The sequence below is a fragment of the Ceratotherium simum genome, chromosome 5 (assembly GCF_057802395.1).
Source record: "Ceratotherium simum simum isolate JZ-2026a chromosome 5, ASM5780239v1, whole genome shotgun sequence".
In the NCBI taxonomy this organism is placed as follows: domain Eukaryota; kingdom Metazoa; phylum Chordata; class Mammalia; order Perissodactyla; family Rhinocerotidae; genus Ceratotherium; species Ceratotherium simum.
In genome coordinates this window covers 14,564,131-14,584,868 of record NC_141904.1, presented here as the reverse complement: position 1 = coordinate 14,584,868, position 20,738 = coordinate 14,564,131, and the positions used below count along the sequence as shown (strand labels likewise).

At 36.9% G+C, this 20,738-nt stretch overlaps 1 protein-coding gene across 5 annotated transcripts in view; it reads right to left on the bottom strand.

Annotated features, from left to right (window-relative positions):
- PIK3CB (phosphatidylinositol-4,5-bisphosphate 3-kinase catalytic subunit beta) overlaps nucleotides 1–20,738 on the bottom strand; it is a 177,988-nt gene that overhangs the window by 91,526 nt on the left and 65,724 nt on the right. For all 5 annotated transcript variants that reach the window (XM_087430477.1, XM_087430478.1, XM_087430479.1 and 2 more), the window contains exons 2-3: nucleotides 8,230–8,416; nucleotides 4,890–5,115 (exon numbers count right to left, since the gene is read on the bottom strand). In XM_087430477.1, the coding sequence (XP_087286603.1) occupies nucleotides 4,890–5,115; nucleotides 8,230–8,400 (397 nt within the window). In that variant the 5' untranslated portion in view covers nucleotides 8,401–8,416. The remainder of the gene's footprint in view (nucleotides 1–4,889; nucleotides 5,116–8,229; nucleotides 8,417–20,738) is intronic.

Sequence of the window (20,738 nt, the reverse complement as noted above, 5' to 3'; positions counted from 1 at the left end):
TTGGAAAGATACTTGAGATGAAAATATTAACAGCATTTTATAGCATTGGGTAGGAGAGCACAGTGAGGCAAGTTGTTACTTTGTGTTCCATAAAGCCAATCAATACCATATGCTATTTGAATATATACATGTCAATAAGGGTTATCTAGACAGTGGCCTTATCTGCATTGTCTATTTACTTTTATGTATTAAAACAATTATAATTTTAAAAATAAATATTAGAATCAATTTGTGGTATTAAATATAGAAAAACAAAAATGTTTAAGTTGCATAACACAGCAAAGGTAAAATCTTGAGGGTACAATATGACTGCCTGGATAGTTTTAGATCTGGAATAAAAATACATTGCTCTAAATTAGCTATGAATGGACTGTAATTTAGGCAGAGCAGCTGAAGCATCTTTAGAGCTTCTTCCTAGCACTGTTCAAACTCTTTCTATTCACAGATAATAGGTATTACAGGTATGGAAAGGGAAATGAGTACCTAATAATATGTACATCTAACAAAAATCAAACTCTATCTCCCTTTATCTACTAAAAGTCATGTCTAATCCACTTTCTAAATGTTTCCCAACTCTGTCTACTTCTCCTAGTTCCTGCAGCCATTAACTTAATCCTGGCCATCATGGTCCCTCCCTTGAATTACTACATCAGATTTTTGCTAATTTCTCTACTCCCAGTCTTAATCTCTCCAATCCATTCTCCAACCTGAACGATCTTTCTAAAATGCAAATCTGATCACGTTACTCCCCTACTTAAATCATTCAGTAGCTTCCCAAGTGCTCTTAGGAGTAAATCTCTACTTTTTCTTTGGCCTGGATGGCTCTGCATGCTACAAAGTTGGTTGCTTCTCCAGTCTTCCTGCTTGTCCTAGCTGTCCCCTTAAACAAATCATAATCAATTTCTTCTATTCCTTGAATAGGTCATCCTTCACACATGCCATTCCCTTCTGCTCTTCCTTCTTCCAACTGCTTTCACCTGCTCAGCTCCTAATCAGCACTGAAGGCTCAGTTAGCTGTGTGTCCTCTAAGAGGCTGTCCCTGACTCACCCAATTGATTGAAATGACCCTCCTTGACTTACAGCAGTTTACACATTGTACTGTAATTGTCTGTTTCTGATCTATATTTCACAATGGATTGTGAGCTCCAAGCAGACAAAGACCACATCATCCACGTTCAGTGCTGTAGTCACAAGTGTAAACACTCAACATATACTGTTGAATTGCAATCACTACTGTTTCGGTAATTTTTTTCAATATATTATAAATAAGGGACTCTGTTCACATAACTTTTAAAGATTTTATTTATTTTATTTTTTCCCCCCAAAGCCCCAGTGGATAGTTGTATGTCGTAGCTGCACATCCTTCTAGTTGCTGCATGTGGGACCCGGCCGCAGGGTGAACGGAGAAGCGGCGCCTCGGTGCGCGCCCGGGATCCGAACCCGGGCCGCCAGCATCGGAGCGCGCGCACTTAACCACCAAGCCACGGGGCCGACCCTCACATAACTTTTAGAATCAGCTGAAAAGTACAGATTTCTTTAATTCATCCCAGGCTCACTGAATCCCAATCTCTGAGAATCTGCTTTTTAAGAAACTGATGAGGCTTGAATCTGGGAACCACTACACAGATTTCTTAAAAACAGAAACTTTGCCAAAAATAAGAAGTTAGGCTAAGTAATTTAATTTTAAACCTAGTCAATTTCCTACATGTCTTCTGGCAAGAAAATCTGACAGCAAAATCTTAAATTTTAAGATAAGACTACTGTATAGTTTACAAATATAATTTTTTGATATTAAAAAATGAGTGAACAATTTCTTCATATTAAAGATAGTTAAAATCTTGCAAACCAAATATCTCCTTCACTTTGAGATATGCCACAGCTTTAGATAGGTCAGAGGAAATAAGGGAGTTTTCAAATACTTTTTTCAGGATGCTGACAACATCTTCTGATCAAGATTTACTACTGGGTGTTTGGAGAAATTAACACAGCAGTGACATGTGCTTTCACTACAGACAATAACAAGAACCCAAACAGCAGCTCTGTAAATAATTACTTAGAATAAACTTAGAAAATGAAATGGTCAGGCACATCATCTTTCAGAAGAAGGTTATTTTTAGACCCCTCAGGGCAGTTATGTCTGTAAAGGTTCTATTGTTTCCTTTGGGGAGGAGGAGGCAGCAAACTTGTTCCTGAAGTTAAATTGAAATAATTGTTTATTGTTTTCCCAGGAGGCATGACCTCACCAAGTCCCAGCTGTAGTCGTCACATACAAATCAGCAACTGCAAAAATTGACTTGTTAGATATTTAAAGTGAAAATTCATTCTAAAATATTAAAACAAACTTCGTCAACTTCCTAAGTGAATGTGAACATTTGAATTTGTGTATATGATCATGACACCAGCTTTTCTAGATATGCTGAAAATCTAAAATACAATTTATAAATAGTTAAGATCTTATAAACTGCTTAAATTAATGCAATAAAATACTTTCTTACATCCTGATCATTCAAATGGCAGGGCACACTGCATAAAAAAATTTTGATAATGAAATATGGTATACTGTTTACAGAAAGAGAAATTCAATTCTAACATATACATTAGATCCCTATGCTGTGGTAGGGTAAAGTTAGGGTTACCAAACAAAAAAACAGCATGCCCAGTTCTATTTGAATTTTACATAAAAAATGAATGATTGTTTAGCCTAAGTATATTCCATGTAATATTTGGATCTCCTGTATTTTTACTTGCTAAATCTGGCAAGCTTAGGTAGGGGTAATGGTGGCTAATGAATCCATATATTTTGGAAATCAAGACCAGAAGAGAGCACAGTGATCTAAGTTTTGAAAAGATGGTAAATCTCAAAAAGATACCTATATCCTAAGGAAAGTTAGCTCTATATGGTGCTAACCTTGTGGATTATCAAATATTTTAGCTTCCTTAACAATCAATGTGGTTCTGGTCTGCATCCTTCTATCAGCATAAGAATACACAAAGCTATCTATTTTCACACACACACACACACACACACACACACACACACACACAAAACCACTTGGAAAGAACTACATCAAAATATTATCAGTGGATATTCTTGTCCTGGATGATAAGACTATAAGTGATTTTTTATTCTTTCTACTTGCCCATATATTCTGCAATTCAAACCAAGGAAAAAGTTTTGCTAGTGGAGAATTAAAAATCCATTAAAAAAAAGTCTTTGGAGCTCCAGAAAATAGAAAGGAATGCTTTCTACTGAGGCCATTAATACAGTCATACATCACTTAACAACGGGATATGTTCTGAGAAATGCATCATTAGGCAATTTCGTCATTGTCCGAACATCACAGAGCGTACTTACACAAACCTAGACAGTATAGCATACTGCACACCTAGGCTATATGGTACTAATCTTATGGGACCACCACTGTATACTGTTGACCAAAACATCACTATGCTGTACATGATTGTATAAGAAAAAAATGTGTATGGTATATAATTATTAATCTACTTAATCAGGAAAAAGTTATTGCCAAAAGCAAACTAGCTATCCTCTGAAGTAATCAAACATTTTTAAAGACCAGCGTGTCATTTAGTAAATCAACAAGATTCTGTTCTAAATACTCAGAGGGAAAAGAGTTTAGTCCCACAGTGTAATCATAAGCTAGCCTGAATTACTATAGGTCAAGATCATAGAATACTATGTTAAAGGGGATAGTTCTCAGAGGAGAACCATATTTATACATATATAATATACACATATTATCTTAAAGATACTTACTGTTTTAAAGAGGATGGTACTATATTATCCTATAATAGTGAATGTAATCAATACAGATAACCAATTCAGATCCAAAAATCTCCAATGGATTTTTTTGGTTTTGTATTTAAACTTCAAAGTCTCCTCCTCAGTAACCCCTTGTAGTACCTAATTCAAGTTAGTATCTTGTCTAAGGCAGGATACTGATATACCATTGGCCCTTGAGACACTTAAGATAACTATAGCAAGAGAGACTCCTCCATGTTTTTTATTTTGTTACAATTCTCCCTGGAATTAATTTGCAAAGAATAATGTGGACATGACCTATCTTGACTCGCTATAAAAATAACTTCTATTTAAAGATAATTTTAGTTATGAAGTAAAATTTGTCAATAATATGGGTTATTTACAGAAATGTATCAATCAGGCAGGCCTGGTGGTATGGCGGTTAAGTTCATACATTCTGCTTCGGCAGCCTGGGGTTCGCAGGTTCAGATCCTGGGCGCAGACCTACTGACCGCTCATCAAGCCGTGCTGAGGCAGCATCCCACATAGAAGAGCTAGAACTCTACAACTATGATACACAACTATGTACTGGGGCTTTGGGGAGAAAAAAGAAAAATAGGAAGACTGGCAACAAATGTTAGCACAGGGCCAATCTTCCTCAAAAAAAAAAAAAAAGAAAGAAATGCATCTATCAGCTTAAAGTCTTAGTTGGCGTAGAGAGTTGTGTATAAATTACATTCATACTATAGGGGCAGTTCACAAGAAACTGAGGATGTATCTCTTAGTAAAGGGCTTCTCAAACTATCTGAGGCAAAGGAACAACTTTTATCTTTCCAATCTGTCAAAAACCAATACTTTTGTGAAACAAAAATAAGTCACTAGAAAAGAAGAAGATATACAAAACATAAGCCCTTGGATATTGTGGCAACATCACATTGCTAGAGGAGTTTCTCAACATTTACTCTCAATTTCTGTACTTACCTTATCTCAGACTGACAACAATTTACAGAGCAGCATTGGTCCACGGACTACATTTTGTGAAGCAACAGCTTAGATAATACTTATACATGTTTATATATATATAGCAACAGATATAGTAAGAATTCATACTAAGAATTTTTTTAATTACCTTTTCCTATAAGGACTCCAATTTTTGAGTCTAATTTTTCCCCTGGGTCACAACTTCTTGTTACTAATTTGAGAACTGGAAGAAAAGGTCTGACATCACAGAGTCTTCTTGTTTCATCTTCAAGCTCCTCATATACAGCAGTTTGATTCACACATGCAAACATATAGGAGTCGATTTCCATAAGGAGGTTAAACATTGGGTAATTGTGAACTTGCTTCCATAACATCTGAAGGAAAAAAAAGTAAGAGCTTTTCTGGAACGGAAACACTTTCTCAAGTGAACAAAGATACATCTACAAGGATGCTCACTGTAGCACTGTTTGTAAAACTCAAAAACTGAGAACAAGCCAAATGTTGAGCAATAAAGGATTGGTTAAATGAAATATAGAGGGGCCGGCCCCGTGTCAGAGCAGTTAAGTCGGCGTGTTCCACTTCAGCGGCCCAGGGTTCGCTGGTTCGGATCCTGGGCGTGGACCCACTCACGGCTCATCAAACCAAGCTGAGGCAGTGTCCCACATAGAAGAACTAGAAGGACATACAAATAGGATATACACTTATGTACTGGGGGCTTTGGGGAGAAAAAAGAACAAAAGAGGAAGATTGGCAACAGATGTTAGCTCAGGGCCAATCTTCCTCAATAAATAAATAAATAAATAAATAAATAAATAAATAAATTCATAAATCCTCTCTCCATGTTAAAAAAATGAATTATAGAATATTACAGAACTGTGAAAATAAAAGAGAAATACACTGTAACATGGAAAGCTATCCAGATATATTAAGGTTTTTTTTTTTTAATAGCAAATTGCAAGAAAATATACATGGTATTAACCCAGTTTTGTAAAGTAATATAACGGCATTATGCACCAAAAATGCATTTGTATAAATAAAATTATTAAAAGTGAATATCTATGAAGAGTAAGAATCAAGATTTCCATATTTAACATTCCTGTGAACATAACTTCTAATCAGAAAAAAATTAAAAATGTAAAGTATGTATCATCACTCCCATAGAAAATTTGTTATTTTTGTCCTGCATTCTTTTCTATTCACCAGAGGTATCTTTATTAACTAACATTGCCCTGTCAGGATGAGCAGAATCAAGCTCTCATCATCTCTCTCAGGTCTCCTAGACGAGATCATATAAAAGAAGATCATCATACAAACGCAAGGTGTGATTACATATTTTAACTGCGGCCCATACAAAAGCCAAGAGCTGAGGATAACAGACCTGGGGTAAAAATCATGGCCAATCCTCAGATGCAGTTACATAAAACAAATAAAAAGAAAGCATTGCTAGGCAACAAAACAAAAAAAGAGGTAAATTGGATTTCACCAAAATTAAAAACTTTTGTGCACCAAAGGATACTATCAAGAGAGTGAAAGGCAACACACAAACTGGAAGAATATATTTGCAAATTATATATTTGATAAGCGGTTAATATCCAGAATATATAAAGAACTCCTATGACTCAACAACAAAAAAACAACTGAATTCAAAAATAGCCACTGGTCTTGAACAGATAATTCTACAAATGGCCGATAAGAACATGAAAAGATGCCTGACATCGTTAGCTATCAGAAAGATACAAATGAAAACCTCAATGAGATACCACTTCACAGCCATAAGGACAGTTATTATCAAAAAAAAAAAAAAACAAAAAACAAAAAACCCAGAAAATAACAAGTGTTGGCCAGGATATGGAAAAACTGGAACCCTTGTGCATTGCTGGTAGGAATATAAAATGGTATAGTCACTGCAGACAACAGTTTGGCAGTTCCTTAAGAAGTTAAAACAGAATTACCATATGATCCAACAATTCTAATTCTAGGTATATACACAAAAAAAACAGAAAGCCGGGATTCAAACAGATACTTGTACACCAGTGTTGAAAGCAGCATTATTCACAATAGTCAAAAGACAGACACAACCAAAATGTCCATCAAAAGATGAACAGATAAAATGTGGAATACCCACACAGTACAATATTATTCAGTCTTTAAAAGGAATGCAATTTGGATACATGTTACAACATGGATGAACTTTGAAAATATTATGCTAAGTGAAATAAGCCAGACCCAAAAGGACAACTATTGTATGATTCCACTTATATGAAGTAGCTAGAAAAGACAAATTCATTGAGACAGAAACTAGAATAGAGATTACCAGGGGCTAGGAGAAGGGGAAGTTTATTATTTAATGAGTATAGAGCTTATTATTTAATGAAAAGTGCTGGAAGTGTATAGTGATGATGGTTGGACAACAACGTGAATGTACTTAATGCCACGAAATTGTGTGCCTAAAAATGACTCCAATGGTAAATTTTATGTTGTGCCTATTTTACAATAATAAGAAAAAAAGAGGAGGGTATCAATGGTTAATCTGGCTTCAGGTACAGCCACAGGCATCCACACCTGTCACTGGTGACTATAAAAAGAAGTATTCTCTGCACATGTGGGGTGCCTAAAACAATTCTCTCTTTTCTTATTTTTACTTCAGGGATCATGCTGTTTTAGAATTCTCATGTCTTGCTGATGAAGAAACTTGGAAAAGAGTTAAGAAGCTGTCCAAAGTCAAGAGCTTTAAAAAGGTATATCATAAATACTTTTTCTTAAAAATATCATAACCCCTGAGTTCCATATTGGGTCTAGCTATTTGGAAAACATTAAAGAGAAAGTTTAGAAAAACAATTTCATTTATATATTATAGTCTTCCCAAACCAATGGCACTCATCAATTCACTTAAAAAAATAATCCAACAAAACAAAAACAGGCAAACTTTGTTATGTAAAAGAATTTGCTTCCAAATGAGGATATACCATTCATTACTGGGGGGAAAAAATCTAGTGAACAGGAGGAAACTTTTTCTTCCCCTAGAGTCACCATGAAAAGTAGTGAGGGTGGGGAGGGAGGAAGGGGAAGAGAAAGGGAAGGAAAAGGAAAGAAGAGACAACCAACCAAAAATCACATGAAAAAAAAGTGACAAGCTCAAAGACAGTAATTACAACGATTTTAACTCAAAATAAAACCTTCTTTGACATTGTCAAATTTCTTTTAATAGCCTGAACAAACAGTTCAAACTAGCTAACATAAGCCAATTTTTCTTAATTCAGGTATCACATATAGATTTAAAAAAAATTAAAAGTGGGAGAATGAGTATGTTTTATATGTCCACATAACACAAAGCATACATCAAAATCTTTAAAATGTAATGACCTAAAGATTAAGCTTCCCTCAAATCTACCATGATTTACATTAATAACATTTTCTATAACAGAACAACATATTCCCCTGATATAATAAGTTAACTATATTTATAGAAATTCCACTTATTAACATACCTGTTTAATATAGGAAATGGTAGCTTCCCGAGGTACCTCCAACTGGATATAAATCCCAGTGGGCAAAAGGAAATCCACAGGTATGGAGCCATCAGATACTATCTGTGAATCCACTGCCCAGATGTCAAGGATGTCTGCCATAGCAGGAGGCATTATGAAATTGAAACACATTCATAACCATGGGGCCCTAGAAATCAGTAAGTAAAACTTAGTGAGACAGATACAAATTTTATACTAAAATATGATAAAGTCCACCAATCCATAGTTAGTCCCTGGATTTTAATATAGACAATAATGTAATAGGAGGCCAATTAAATCAGCCGGAGTAAGCCACTCAGAAATAAATTATTTAAATATACTTTTGATTATCACTACATAAATTATACATATACACCACAATGATTCAATTCAACGTAGGTATATCACACGTGAAAAATGAAGGGTTTCAAGGATTACAGGGTCCTGAGAAATTCAGGTAACAACCACTCAACAGGTGATTCTTTCCAGACTTGACTTAGATGATATTGGTTTCTTTGGCTGAGTTCTTCTCTGCCAACTTCAATGAAAATGGCAATCAAGAGGGCCTTCTTTCAAAAACAATTTTCTATCAATCTCATGTGAGAAACAAAATATATGACCTGAGTCCCATGACCCACCACCTGAGGATTAAAAAGACAAAATACCTCACCCCAGCTGGCAGGGCCCTCTGTGCTGTGTCTCTGGCCTATCTTCCTTGGATTGGCCTACCACTCTACAGCCCAGGCCCTTGTGCTACAAGTACCGTTTGCCTTCCTGCTGCTAGACCTATGTTCATACATATGTTGACACTCCTCATACCAAACCCCTATCCCAACAAATGCACCCTTCAACTGTGCCGTTTAAGTCTCGTCTATACCTTAAAGGCTTCTTTCAAAAAGGCACAAGAATAATAATGGGAAGAATACAGACGTTGAAGTTAAATAAACCAAGGTTCAAATCTCATTTATTCAAAGAATGACAGTGTCATGTCAAAAGAGACAGGAGCATTTGACAGGAGCAACTTGAAGCATTTCTGAGCATCAAAAATAATAATGACAGGGGTCCGGCCTGGGGGTGTAGTGGTTAAGTTCGTGCGCTCCACTTTGGCAGCCCGGGGTTCACGGGTTTGGATCCCAGGCGCAGACCTACGCACTGCTCATCAAGCCATGGTGGTGTCCCACATACAAAATAGAGGAAGATGGGCACAGATGTTAGCTCTGGGCTAATCTTCCTCAGCAAAAAGAGGAAGATTGGCAAGAGATGTTAACTCAGGGCCAATCTTCCTCACCAGAAATAAATAAACAAATAATAATAATGAAATCCATGGATTGAAACACATCAAATATATACAAATATGTGACTTAATACAAAAAACAAATCAACCCTTTATTGGTCATCACTGGAGACTGCTAAGATCAACTCATTATTTTGAAAATTGATAAAGAATGGGGAAATAAATCAGACATTGAATCTGCTTGTACAAACTATTTCAGGATAACCAAATAATTGATGAGGGTAACTTTTTTTTTCCTTAATTTTTAGAACTTTAGCTAATAAATGCAAAAAGAATGATACAATTAGAAAATTACCATTTTGCAACCTCTAATGAAATAATGGATCTAGGCAACAATCATTAATGGATGCTAAAAAAATTTACAAAATAAGGTGAAAGGATGATGAGGAACTTTACAACTAACATATGAGGCTGACACCACCTAAACCCTCTGAATAATCCAGACATTATGTGTCTCTTCCTGCAATGCAACAGGAAATACTAACCACTATCTATAGGGTATACATGGCTTAAAAAAAAACAAAACTGGGGGCCAGCCTGGTGGCGTAGCAGTAAAGTGCGCGTCCTCCGCTGCAGCGGCCAGGGGTTCACCGATTCGGATCCCGGGCGCGTGCTGACGCACCGCTTGGCAAGCCATGCTGTGGCTGCGTCCCATATAAAGTGGAGGAGGACAGGCACGGATGTTAGCCCAGGGCCAGTCTTCCTCAGCAAAAAGAGGAGGATTGGCAGATGTTAGCTCAGGGCCAAGCTTCCTCACACACACACAGACACAAAAACGGAACCTGAATCTAATCAAGTCCCTAGATCTGATCTATCTACTAGTTTAGAGGAAATAGAGGAAGGAGTTAAATACTTCAAGGAAGCAATCAGTTGAGTCCAAAATGTGGGATCATGAATAAAACAAATAATAACAAGAAAAAATAAAGGTGGTGGTGGAAGAACTGTTAAGGAATGAAAGAACACTTGGGAGACATAGCCAAATCCAATGCTAATTTGAACAAATCAACTATAAAAAACTATCTTTGAAACAATTTGGGAAATTTAAATATGGTTTGAATATTAGATGATTTTAAGGAAATACTGTTAATTTTGTGAGGTACAATAATGGAATGTTTCTTATGTTTCTAAAAATCAGTCCTTATCAGTTACAGGTGCATAATGCAGTATTTGTAGTGGTAAAATAACATTATGTTTGGTATTTGCTTTAAAGTACTCCATTTTTTATTTATTTATTTATTTTTGTGTGTGTGAGGAAGATCAACCCTGTGCTAACATCTGCCAATCCTTCTCTTTTTTTGCTGCGGAAGACTGGCCCTGGGCTAACATTGGTGCCCATCCTCCTCCACTTTATATGGGATGCCACCACAGCATGGCTTGCCAAGTGGTGCGTCGGTGCGCGCCTGGAATCCAAACCGGCGAACCCTGGGCCGCCTCAGCGGAGCACGCCCACTTAACCACTTGCACCACCAGGCCGGCCCCTAAAGTATTCCATTTTTTAAAAAGTGAATGAACAGCTGATTTCAAATGTGTAAAGGTAATTCGATGAGAAAAAGGATAGTCTTTGCAACAAATGGTGCTGGAATAACTGGAGATCCATATGCTAAGAAAATGAACATCCACCCATATCTCACACCAAAAATAAAAACTAAGTCAAAATGGATCATAGGCCTAAAGGTAAACCCCAAAACTACAAAACCTCTACAAGAAAATCTTGTGATCTTGTATTAGGCAAAGATTTCTTAGATATGACACCACAAGCATAATTCATAAAATACAAAATTGATAACTTGAATATCATCAAAACGGAAAACTTCTGCCCTTAGAAGACACTTTATAAATGAAAAGACAAGCTACAGACTAGGAGGAAATGCTTGCAAATCATATGAAGGACTTGTATCCAAGGGGCCAGCCCCATGGCCTGGTGGTTAAATTTGGCATGCTCCACTTCAGTGGCCCGGGTTTGGCTCCTGGGTGCAGACCTACACCACTCATCGGCAGCCATGCTGTGGTGGTGACCCACAAAGAAAAAATAGAGCAAGACTGGCAAGATGTTAGTTCTGGGCAAATTGTTCCTCAGCAAAAAAAAAAAAAAAAAAAAATTGGCAAAAGATTTGAACAGATACTTCTTCAAAGAAGATAAATAGATGGCAAAAGGGCTCAATATCATTAGTCACTACAAATTAAAACCACAGTGAGATACCACTATACACCTATCACAAGGACTAAAATTTAAACGATCAATCAGACCAAGTGTTGGCAAGTGTGCAAAGGAACTGGAACTCACTTACACTGCTGCCGGGAATGTTAAATAGTACAACTATTTTGGAAATCAGTTTGGCAGCTTCTTAATATACACGTACCCTATGATCCAGTCATCCCACTCCTAAAGATAAACCAAAAAGAAATGAAAGCATATATCCACATAAAAACTTGTACACAATTGTTCATATCAGCCTTGTTTATACTATCCAAAAACTGGAAACAATTCAAATGTCCATCAATAGATTAATGAGTTTTAAAAAACTGTGGCATATTCACAGAATTGAGTACTACAGCAAAGGAAAAAAAAGCACTACTGACACATACAATAATATGGATGAATCTCAAAATGATTATGCTGAGTGAAAGAAGCCTGACAAAAAGAGTACATACTATATGATTCCATTTATATAAAATTTTAGAAAATGTAAACTAGTCTATATGACAGACCAGTGGTTGCCTTGTGTAGGGGAGGAGGTGGGGGCAGCAGAGAGAGATATGACAGAGGGATTACAAAAGGACACAAGGAAACTCTTGGGAGTGATGGATATATTGTTCATTATCTTGATTGTAGTGATGATTTCAAGGGTGTGTACATACGTCAAAATGTATCAAATTGTATACTTTAAATATGTGAAGTTTACTACATGTCAATTATACCGCAATAAAGCTGTTTTTTAGAAGGGATAGGAACAAATGAAACAGAAGCAAAATGGTGATACCTGCTGAAGCTGAGTGATGAGGAATACATTAGATTACTCCTCTGCTTTTGCGCATGTTTGCAATTTTACATAATAAAAAGGTTTTGTTAAATCCCATCTACATCACTTACCAGCAATGTGGATTTTGGTAAGTCACTTAAACTTCCAGAGCCTCCATTAAGTAAAAAAGGGAAGAATAATAATAAAATGTACCTCCTGGGATCACTGTGAAGATCAAAGCAGCTACTGTGTGAGAGCCTGACACACTGTAGTTTCTAGTAAATGACAGCTTTCTTCCTTCCCTGAACATTCTAGCCTTTACTGATCCTCCTCCCCCTGCCCCAACTCGTAACAGCTATTATAGTCTCGACCTATCACACTGACTCTGTCACACAGGTCCTGAGTCTTTCAGATGTGCCAGCCTTGTTTCTGTAGGCAGAACACCACAGTGATCAAAGATTGTGGTCTCAGATCAGCTTAGTTGTGAGACCTGCCTCCATCACTCACTAGCTGAGAGATCTTGGGCAAATCACTTGTCTTCTCCCTACTTAAGTTCCCTTATCTGTGAAAGGGTGAAGACAACAGTAACTACCTCAGAGCACAGTTATGAAAATTGAGTAAAGAATACCTGGAACATAATAAGTCCAATGTATTTGCTGCTACTTATTATTTTTTATTTTTATTTTTATTCAAAAGCCATAAATTCTTTTGAATTATGTTACGTATTTTCAACTACTTTTGTCCTTAAAAGTGATTAGCACATATAGTAGCCATTTAGTAACTGTTTAATGAATTTAAGAGAAAATATTATTATCCCTACTCCTACAATTAAAAAAAAAAGCTTACAGGATAACAAAATTAATAATAGCTGAAGGTGAGTACTTACTGTGTATCAGCATTCTACTAAGTTCTTTACATGTATTACTATATTTTATCCTTACTAGTACCCTGTGGTAACATTACTACTCCTTGAGGAAGCATCTGAAGCTTCTTAGATAGGTTGAGATAAGTGGCAGTCCTGGGATTTGAACTTGGGTCTAACTCCAGAGGGTAAACCCTACGCTACACTCTACAGAATAAGTAGTAAAGCACCAGAAAAAAAGTTTGAGATATTTAACCATAATAAACCATTATGGAGACTGTAAGCTCCTTGAGGGTTTGCATGATGCTTTTCAAAGTGCTGTCTCTCACCACAGCGTATGGAGAAATCACTATACTTAGAACTCTAAACTGATAAACTTGCATAGACATGAACAAAACTACACAAAGTTATGGCAGATGTCATGAACAGTCACCAGTCCTGGAACTGCTTTACGCAAATCACTTTAGCATAGCCTTTGGAAATTGTGTTCAGGAGAGGAGTGTCTCAACCTTGCAAGTATTAGGCGTTCAAGAAGTTATTTGCTTAATGAAAACATGCTACATCAAGTTATGAAGACCATGCTTTGCTTATATTCAAATACCACCATGTAAAGACACACAGAGGGTAAAGCCAGCTTCTCAACATCAAGTCACAGCAAATACTACATAAGAATCAGGAGTTGTCAACAAAACCTGAGAGAGGAACACAAAAGTTAGCATTTAAAATTGAGAAGCGTTTATGAAACATAAGCCATCTGTCAGAGAATTACAATCATGAGAAAAACTGTACACGCCCCCCCCTCAGCACAGATTTTTGGCAAGACTCCCACAACTGAAACCAAATCACCCAATGAACAACAATAGCAATATGGAAGCATGAAACTATAAGAACAAAAACTCTGAGATCTCACCCTTACCAGACATCTGGAAACGGTGAGGCTTCCTGAGGCCTGGAGCCCAGAGAAGAAAACGTTTTAAAGAGATTTGATTGCACCTCACCACCCTACAGCATCAACTCCCCAGATACAAAAGACTAAACTTCTATGGTATTAGAGGAAAAAGCACTTTGGTAGATTTAAGAATTTCTTGATGAGGTAGTTATACCTAAAATGAATTACAAGAATTAATTCATGGGCCCCTACCTTCCTTCCTTTCTAGATCTGTCATTCAACACTCTCACACATACTATCCTTAATCCAGTCAAGCTGAACCACTGATACTTGTTAGCATATCCATATTCTCTCCTGCCTCCTATCTTAAACATATCAATCCCTCTCCCCAGGATGTCCTACATATCTCCTGACCAACTCTTATTCCTAGACTCTTGGAATCCTTCCCTAGTACGCCTCTGTGCACCCAAGCACCAGGGTATACCTGTGTCAGAGTGGAAGCACACTATATGGAAGCTCGTTGCTTACTGATAGCTCCCCAACCTCCTATTATTTCCATCTCTTTATCTATAGTTCCTGAAACATATTAGGCTCTCAATAAATATTTACTTATGGCTAAATAAATGAATGAAAAAAATTCTATGGAAGTCACTAGTAGAACAATTATATTGGATAATTAAAAATGTGATTTAAATCATGCTTGACAGGAAGAATTTAACTCTGTGGCCATCAATGCAGTCTTTGAGCACCTAGTCTAAGAAATACCATAAACAGCCTCCAAAGGACAATTTTTTTTGTGTGAGAAAGATTGGCCCTGAGTTAACATCTGCTGCCAATCTTCAGCAGGGTAAGCCCTTCCTTTCTGCTTGAGGAAGACTGTCCCTGAGCTACAACACCTGTGCCACTCTTCCTCTATTTTTTGTATGCAGGTTGCCACCACAGCATGGCTTGATGAGCAGTGTAGGTCCGTGCCCCCGGATCCGAACCTGTGAACCCTGGGCCACTGAAGCAGAATGAGCAAACTTAATCACCACGCCATGGGGCGAACTTCACATCTTTATGTGAAGTTGAGGTAGTACGTTACCAATACGTGGATAAAATGCCATTCAAAACTAGATCTCCTAGAACTCATTAAATTTAAAAGACTGAAATGTTTTAACTCACATATCATTTAAGTATTCACATATAACTTGACGAAATCTCAGTCTATATTTTGTGGTGGACATATCTTTCCATAAAAGAGTAAATTAGAAAAATACTAACAAACACAGAATTCTGATTGCATCATCAGTTGCAGTGGGTCAGGCGGCACCTAATACCACCTTGTCTCCAATCCAAAAACTCTTGTCATGAGAAGAAGAACATGAAATAGGTCTCACCTATAACTTAAGTAGTGTACTCCCACTGTGTTGCAATCACAGTAATGTTACAGGCATTTCCAAAAATGATGTATTTTCAATTAACGTTTGAATTTGGAACTGCTTATTCCCATAAAATGGCATCTTCTATTAAATTTAGACAGACTGGGCAACTCCCATGATATCAAGGGATAACCATTATTTTTAATATAGAGAAAAAGAATACAGGATTTCACTTGAGAAAAATTCACTACACTCTATATTTATGTTTTATGTACTTTTCTATATCTATGCTATATTTCACAATAAAAATGTCTTAAACATTTAAAAACTGGCAAACTAAGTTGCAAAGGTCAAGTATTTTTCTCGTGCCATCTCAAAACGCATCGTAAAGGAAAGTTCATCCTTTAGCTCTACAATTAACCATGCTCTTCGCTTACTAAAGGAACATCACAACAATCTCCAAAATCAATTCCCCATCTTCAATTTCAAGGACAAAATCCTCACATTCAAAATGCCAACTGATTCAGAAAGATTCTAACGATTTAGCAAGATATTAAAGATGCTTGTAAAGGAAGACTGTGTGTAAATGAGAGACCGAGAAATGTTTTTCTCAACCAGGAGTAAATTATCAAGGGGAATATTGCAAAGGTTACGCCCAGGTACATAAACTTCTCCCTTGATATTGTCATATTAATAATTTACTAAAACCTGAGTTAGACTGGTTGTCAAACTTTGTAAACTCCAGGTAGACATACAGTATATAATTACAGCCTAACATGTAGGCTGAAATTGTGCATTGCTTTAATAAAAGCACTTTAATTAGACCAATTCTTAAGGTTTTCAAGCATTTTAAGCAAAATACTACCTAGGAGAATGATTTTCAGTCCTCTCATATTCAATACTCTTTTTTTTTTTTTTTTTTTTGGTGAGGAAGATTAGCCCTGAGCTAATATCTGATGCCAATCTTCCTCTTTTTGCTGAGGGAGATTGGCCCTGGGCTAACAGCCGTGCCCATCTTCCTCTACTTTATGTGGGACACCTGCCACAGCATGGCTTGACAAGTGGTGATTCGATGCGCACCCAGGATCCGAACCTGAGAACTCCGGGCCGCCGAAGCAGAGCACACGCACTTAACCACTAGGCAACCTGGCCAGCCCCTCAATACTCTTTTTAAACAAATATTTTACAAATACTTTAGAAATCTGAAATGAAATTATTAACTTACATATATACCTAATTTCAAAATAAACCTACATAATGTCCTAACTGTAACATAAAGGAGAAATAAAAGAAAATAGTAATGTATATCTCAGTATGCAAATACTCAGACAAGACCATACCACTGCTTAATGTAGTCAGACCTCTGCATCTATAAAAAGAATCACCATAGATATGACATGTACAAATGCAGACTAATCCACGTGTGCTGTGCTGATGATTAAATATGACCAATGCCATCAGTGCCAAAGATTTTAAATCTATATCTTCCAAAAGCAATATATTAAAATCATGTAAAAAGTAGTCTGTATTATATTTTTATGTAATATAGATTTCAGATCTAGGCTCAGATAATAACAAACAGACTTTTTACCTACATGAGTATCTGGAAGGAAATTCAAAAATTGTGTTGTACATGATCCTATTTTGTTGTACAAGACTGTCCTGTGCATTGCAGGATGTCTGATCATCCATTACATAATAGTAGCACCTCCCCCAATCACTGTATCAACAATAAGTACAACAAAATCACCCCCCACAAATTTCAAAAGTATCTTATAGGGGGAGTTTACACTCTATTTTCAGAACCACTGCTCTAGGACAACTCCTACCCTTTCAAAGTAGTAATGGAGTCTCCACAATTTATTCAGAACTAATTGTAGTATGTATTTAAAATAGTAAAGAACATAAGTTAGCATACATTTCTACTTGCCAATCAATGGTTCTTGTATTTGGCTATGTTGTCTTTGGATAATTCTTTAAAGGTAAAAGAAGCTCTAAGTCAAGAAAACTTTAGCCCCTTAACTGATCAGAGAAATTAAGGCCAGTATAACTAGCTCTTAGTTTTCAAGACCCTTAGAAAACAGACTTACTAATGGGGTGGTCTAACTAAAACCACAGAGTAACTTGCAGCTCTTCAGAGCGTCATGCACAACACTTTAAGGTAGGTATTGAGAGAGGGGGCATACTCACAAAATGTGCTGTACTGTCATTAAAATAGCATGTCCTTTGTCAGACCTAAAACTGTGACACAGTTGCTAAACAAATGAGGTAACAAAACCAACGGCTAAAAGATAAATCTTTTGTAGAGATATTTTGAAGAAAATAAAATTACTGTTATGCAATTGAAAATAAAATATATTCTGGTTGCTATTTCTCTTAGTTATCCTTATTTTATAGGAAGGACCACACACAAGAGTCCAGCCTGAGACGTTAACACAGAGTTGCAGGTTGGGAGGTAACTTAGGAGCTACAGAACCTTCTCATCTTAAAGATAAGAAAACTAAGGCCCAGAGAAATTACGTAAATTATCTAGGATGGGAAGTGACGTCAGCATCATGGCAGAGTGAGCTCTCCCCTTAGACTCTCCCCTCTAAGATACAACAAAAAGGACATTCATATACCAACAGAGGACATTCACACAACACAAAAGATGTCTGAGAGACCCACGCAGCCATATGCTGAAGGTGGAGGTGCTGGACTCCCCAGAGGAAGTGGAAGGAGGTAAAGAGAATTCCTCTCCCTCCTCAACGGCAACAACCCCAGGACCACGTGTCTCTCAGAGAGAGAGGGAGGAGGGGCCGCCCTCCACAGGAAAACTGTCGCTCTCCAAGTTCCCTCACAGCTCATGGGAAACTCCCACACAGAGGTGACTGCACTGTTGCAGGGGTGTCTTCATCAAGCTAGCACCCCAGGAGAGCAGATAGTGAGGGAAGAGCAAGAAGCCCCCAGGGCTGGGCAGGCAAAAGAAAGCTCTCCTCCCCCCGCCTGGCACGCCAGCACAGTCGGTTGGCCAGAGCGCCCACGGTTCACCATGGGCTCAGAATACACAGCTCCTGAACTCCACCCAGTAGCAGAAGGTGGAAGCCATGACTACATATTATCACCACGTGGTGACACAAATCCACACCATCAAACAGTACAAAAAAATATATTCAATCTCCAGAAGAGAAGGAAAATGACAAGCACCCAGAAATCAATCCTGAAGGCACAGAAATGTATAATCTAAATGACACAGAATTCAAAATAGCTTTCACAAAAAAGCTCAACGAATTACAAGAAAATACAGACAGTTCACTGAAATCAGGAACTTCTTCATAAAAGAGATTCAAACTATAAAGAAAAACCAATCAGAAATGTTGGAGATGAAAAACACAATGGAGAAGATAAAGAAAAATCTGGAACCTTCAAAGAACAGAACTGACAATATGGAGGATAGAATTAGCAATCTAGAGGACAGGAATGCAGAAATGCTCCAAATAGAGGAGAAGAGAGAACGAAGACTAAAAAGAAATGAAGAAATTCTCCGAGAAATATCCAACTCAATTAGGAAATGCAACATAAGGATTATAGGTTTTCCAGAGGGAAAAGAGAGGGAAAAAGGAGCAGAGAGCTTGTTCAATGAAATAATAGCTGAGAACTTCCCAAACCTGGGCAAGGAGCTGGAAATACAAGTGAATGAAGTCAACAGATCTCCTAACTATATCAACATAAAAGGACCCTCTCCAAGGCATATAGTGGTAAAGCTGGCAAAAGTCAACGACAAAAAATATTAAGCACAGCAAGACAAAAGAAAATAACACACAAAGGAACTCCTATCGGGCTCTCAGAGGATTTCTCAGCAGAAACCTTACAGGTTAAGAGATAGTGAAATGATATATTCAAAATTCTGAAAGACAAAAAGTTTCAGCCAAGAATACTCTATCCAGTGAAAATATCCTTCAGATATGACGGAGAAATAAAAACTTTCCCAGATAAACAAAAGCTAAGGGAGTTCATCGCCATAAGACCCCTACTAAGAAATGCCCAAGAAGGCCCTCAAACCTGAAAAAAAAAGAGAAAGAGGACACAAAGCCTTGAGCAAGGAGAAAAATAGGTAGACAAAATCAGAAAAATTGCAGGTCTCTATCAGAAGAGGTTAGCAAACATTTAATTATAACATCAAAGATAAAGGGAAGGAAAACAAAAATTAAATATAACCTTGTCATTTTAACCACAAACTCATAACACAAGATGGAATAAGTTGTGAAATTAACTTAGAAGAAGAGGAAAGGGATGGAATCAACTTAGTCTAAGGAAATAAGAGGCTATCAGAAAATGGACTATCTCATCTATGAGATTTTTTTATACAAACCTCATGGTAACCATTAAATAATCTAATCAGGGAAGCATTTATGTGGTGACTGACAAGTAATAACGTACAACTCAAATTTCACAATGTTATAAACTATTATGATATCAATTTAAAAAAAATTATCTAGGCTGACATGGAGGCAGAGTCAGATTTTTTTCCAAGCAATTAGCATACTTTTTATTCTTTTTTAATTTTTTTCCTTATTTTTTTTTCTTTTTTCTTTAAAGGAAGTTTTCTTCACAGGGTTACCTAGCTCAGCAAGATCCTCAGTCTTTTATTACTCTTGTTTGAGCATCTAAGCAATGATCAAAGGCTGAGGACAAGCACAAAACAACTATGAAAACAACTTTTCAAGGAAGCTATCAGAGGGCACAGGAACTTCAGCAGTGATGATTAACTCAACTAAACCTTTAGACTGTAATTACAAACCCATATCCTGTCAATTGTTCACTGGCAGAAAGAGAGGAAAGGGTTTAAACATTCTCAGCTTCCCTAGCAATGTGCCAGCAGTCACTGGATTTTACTTCTTTAAATCAAATGATAAGCAGAAACCAACATAAACTTGTTATACCAACCAAAAACTACTTTGGAAACCAGAGAAGAAATTTTAAGAGAAATTGAAGGGGAATTTTTAAAACATTAAATGCAATGGTATTTACCTAGTATTTCTCTCTTTCCTATTATATGATATATAGCTAGAAGAAAAGTGAACATTCATAAAAGAATAGAACATTAGCACTGGAAGGGGCCGTGCACTATGACAAGCACTACATG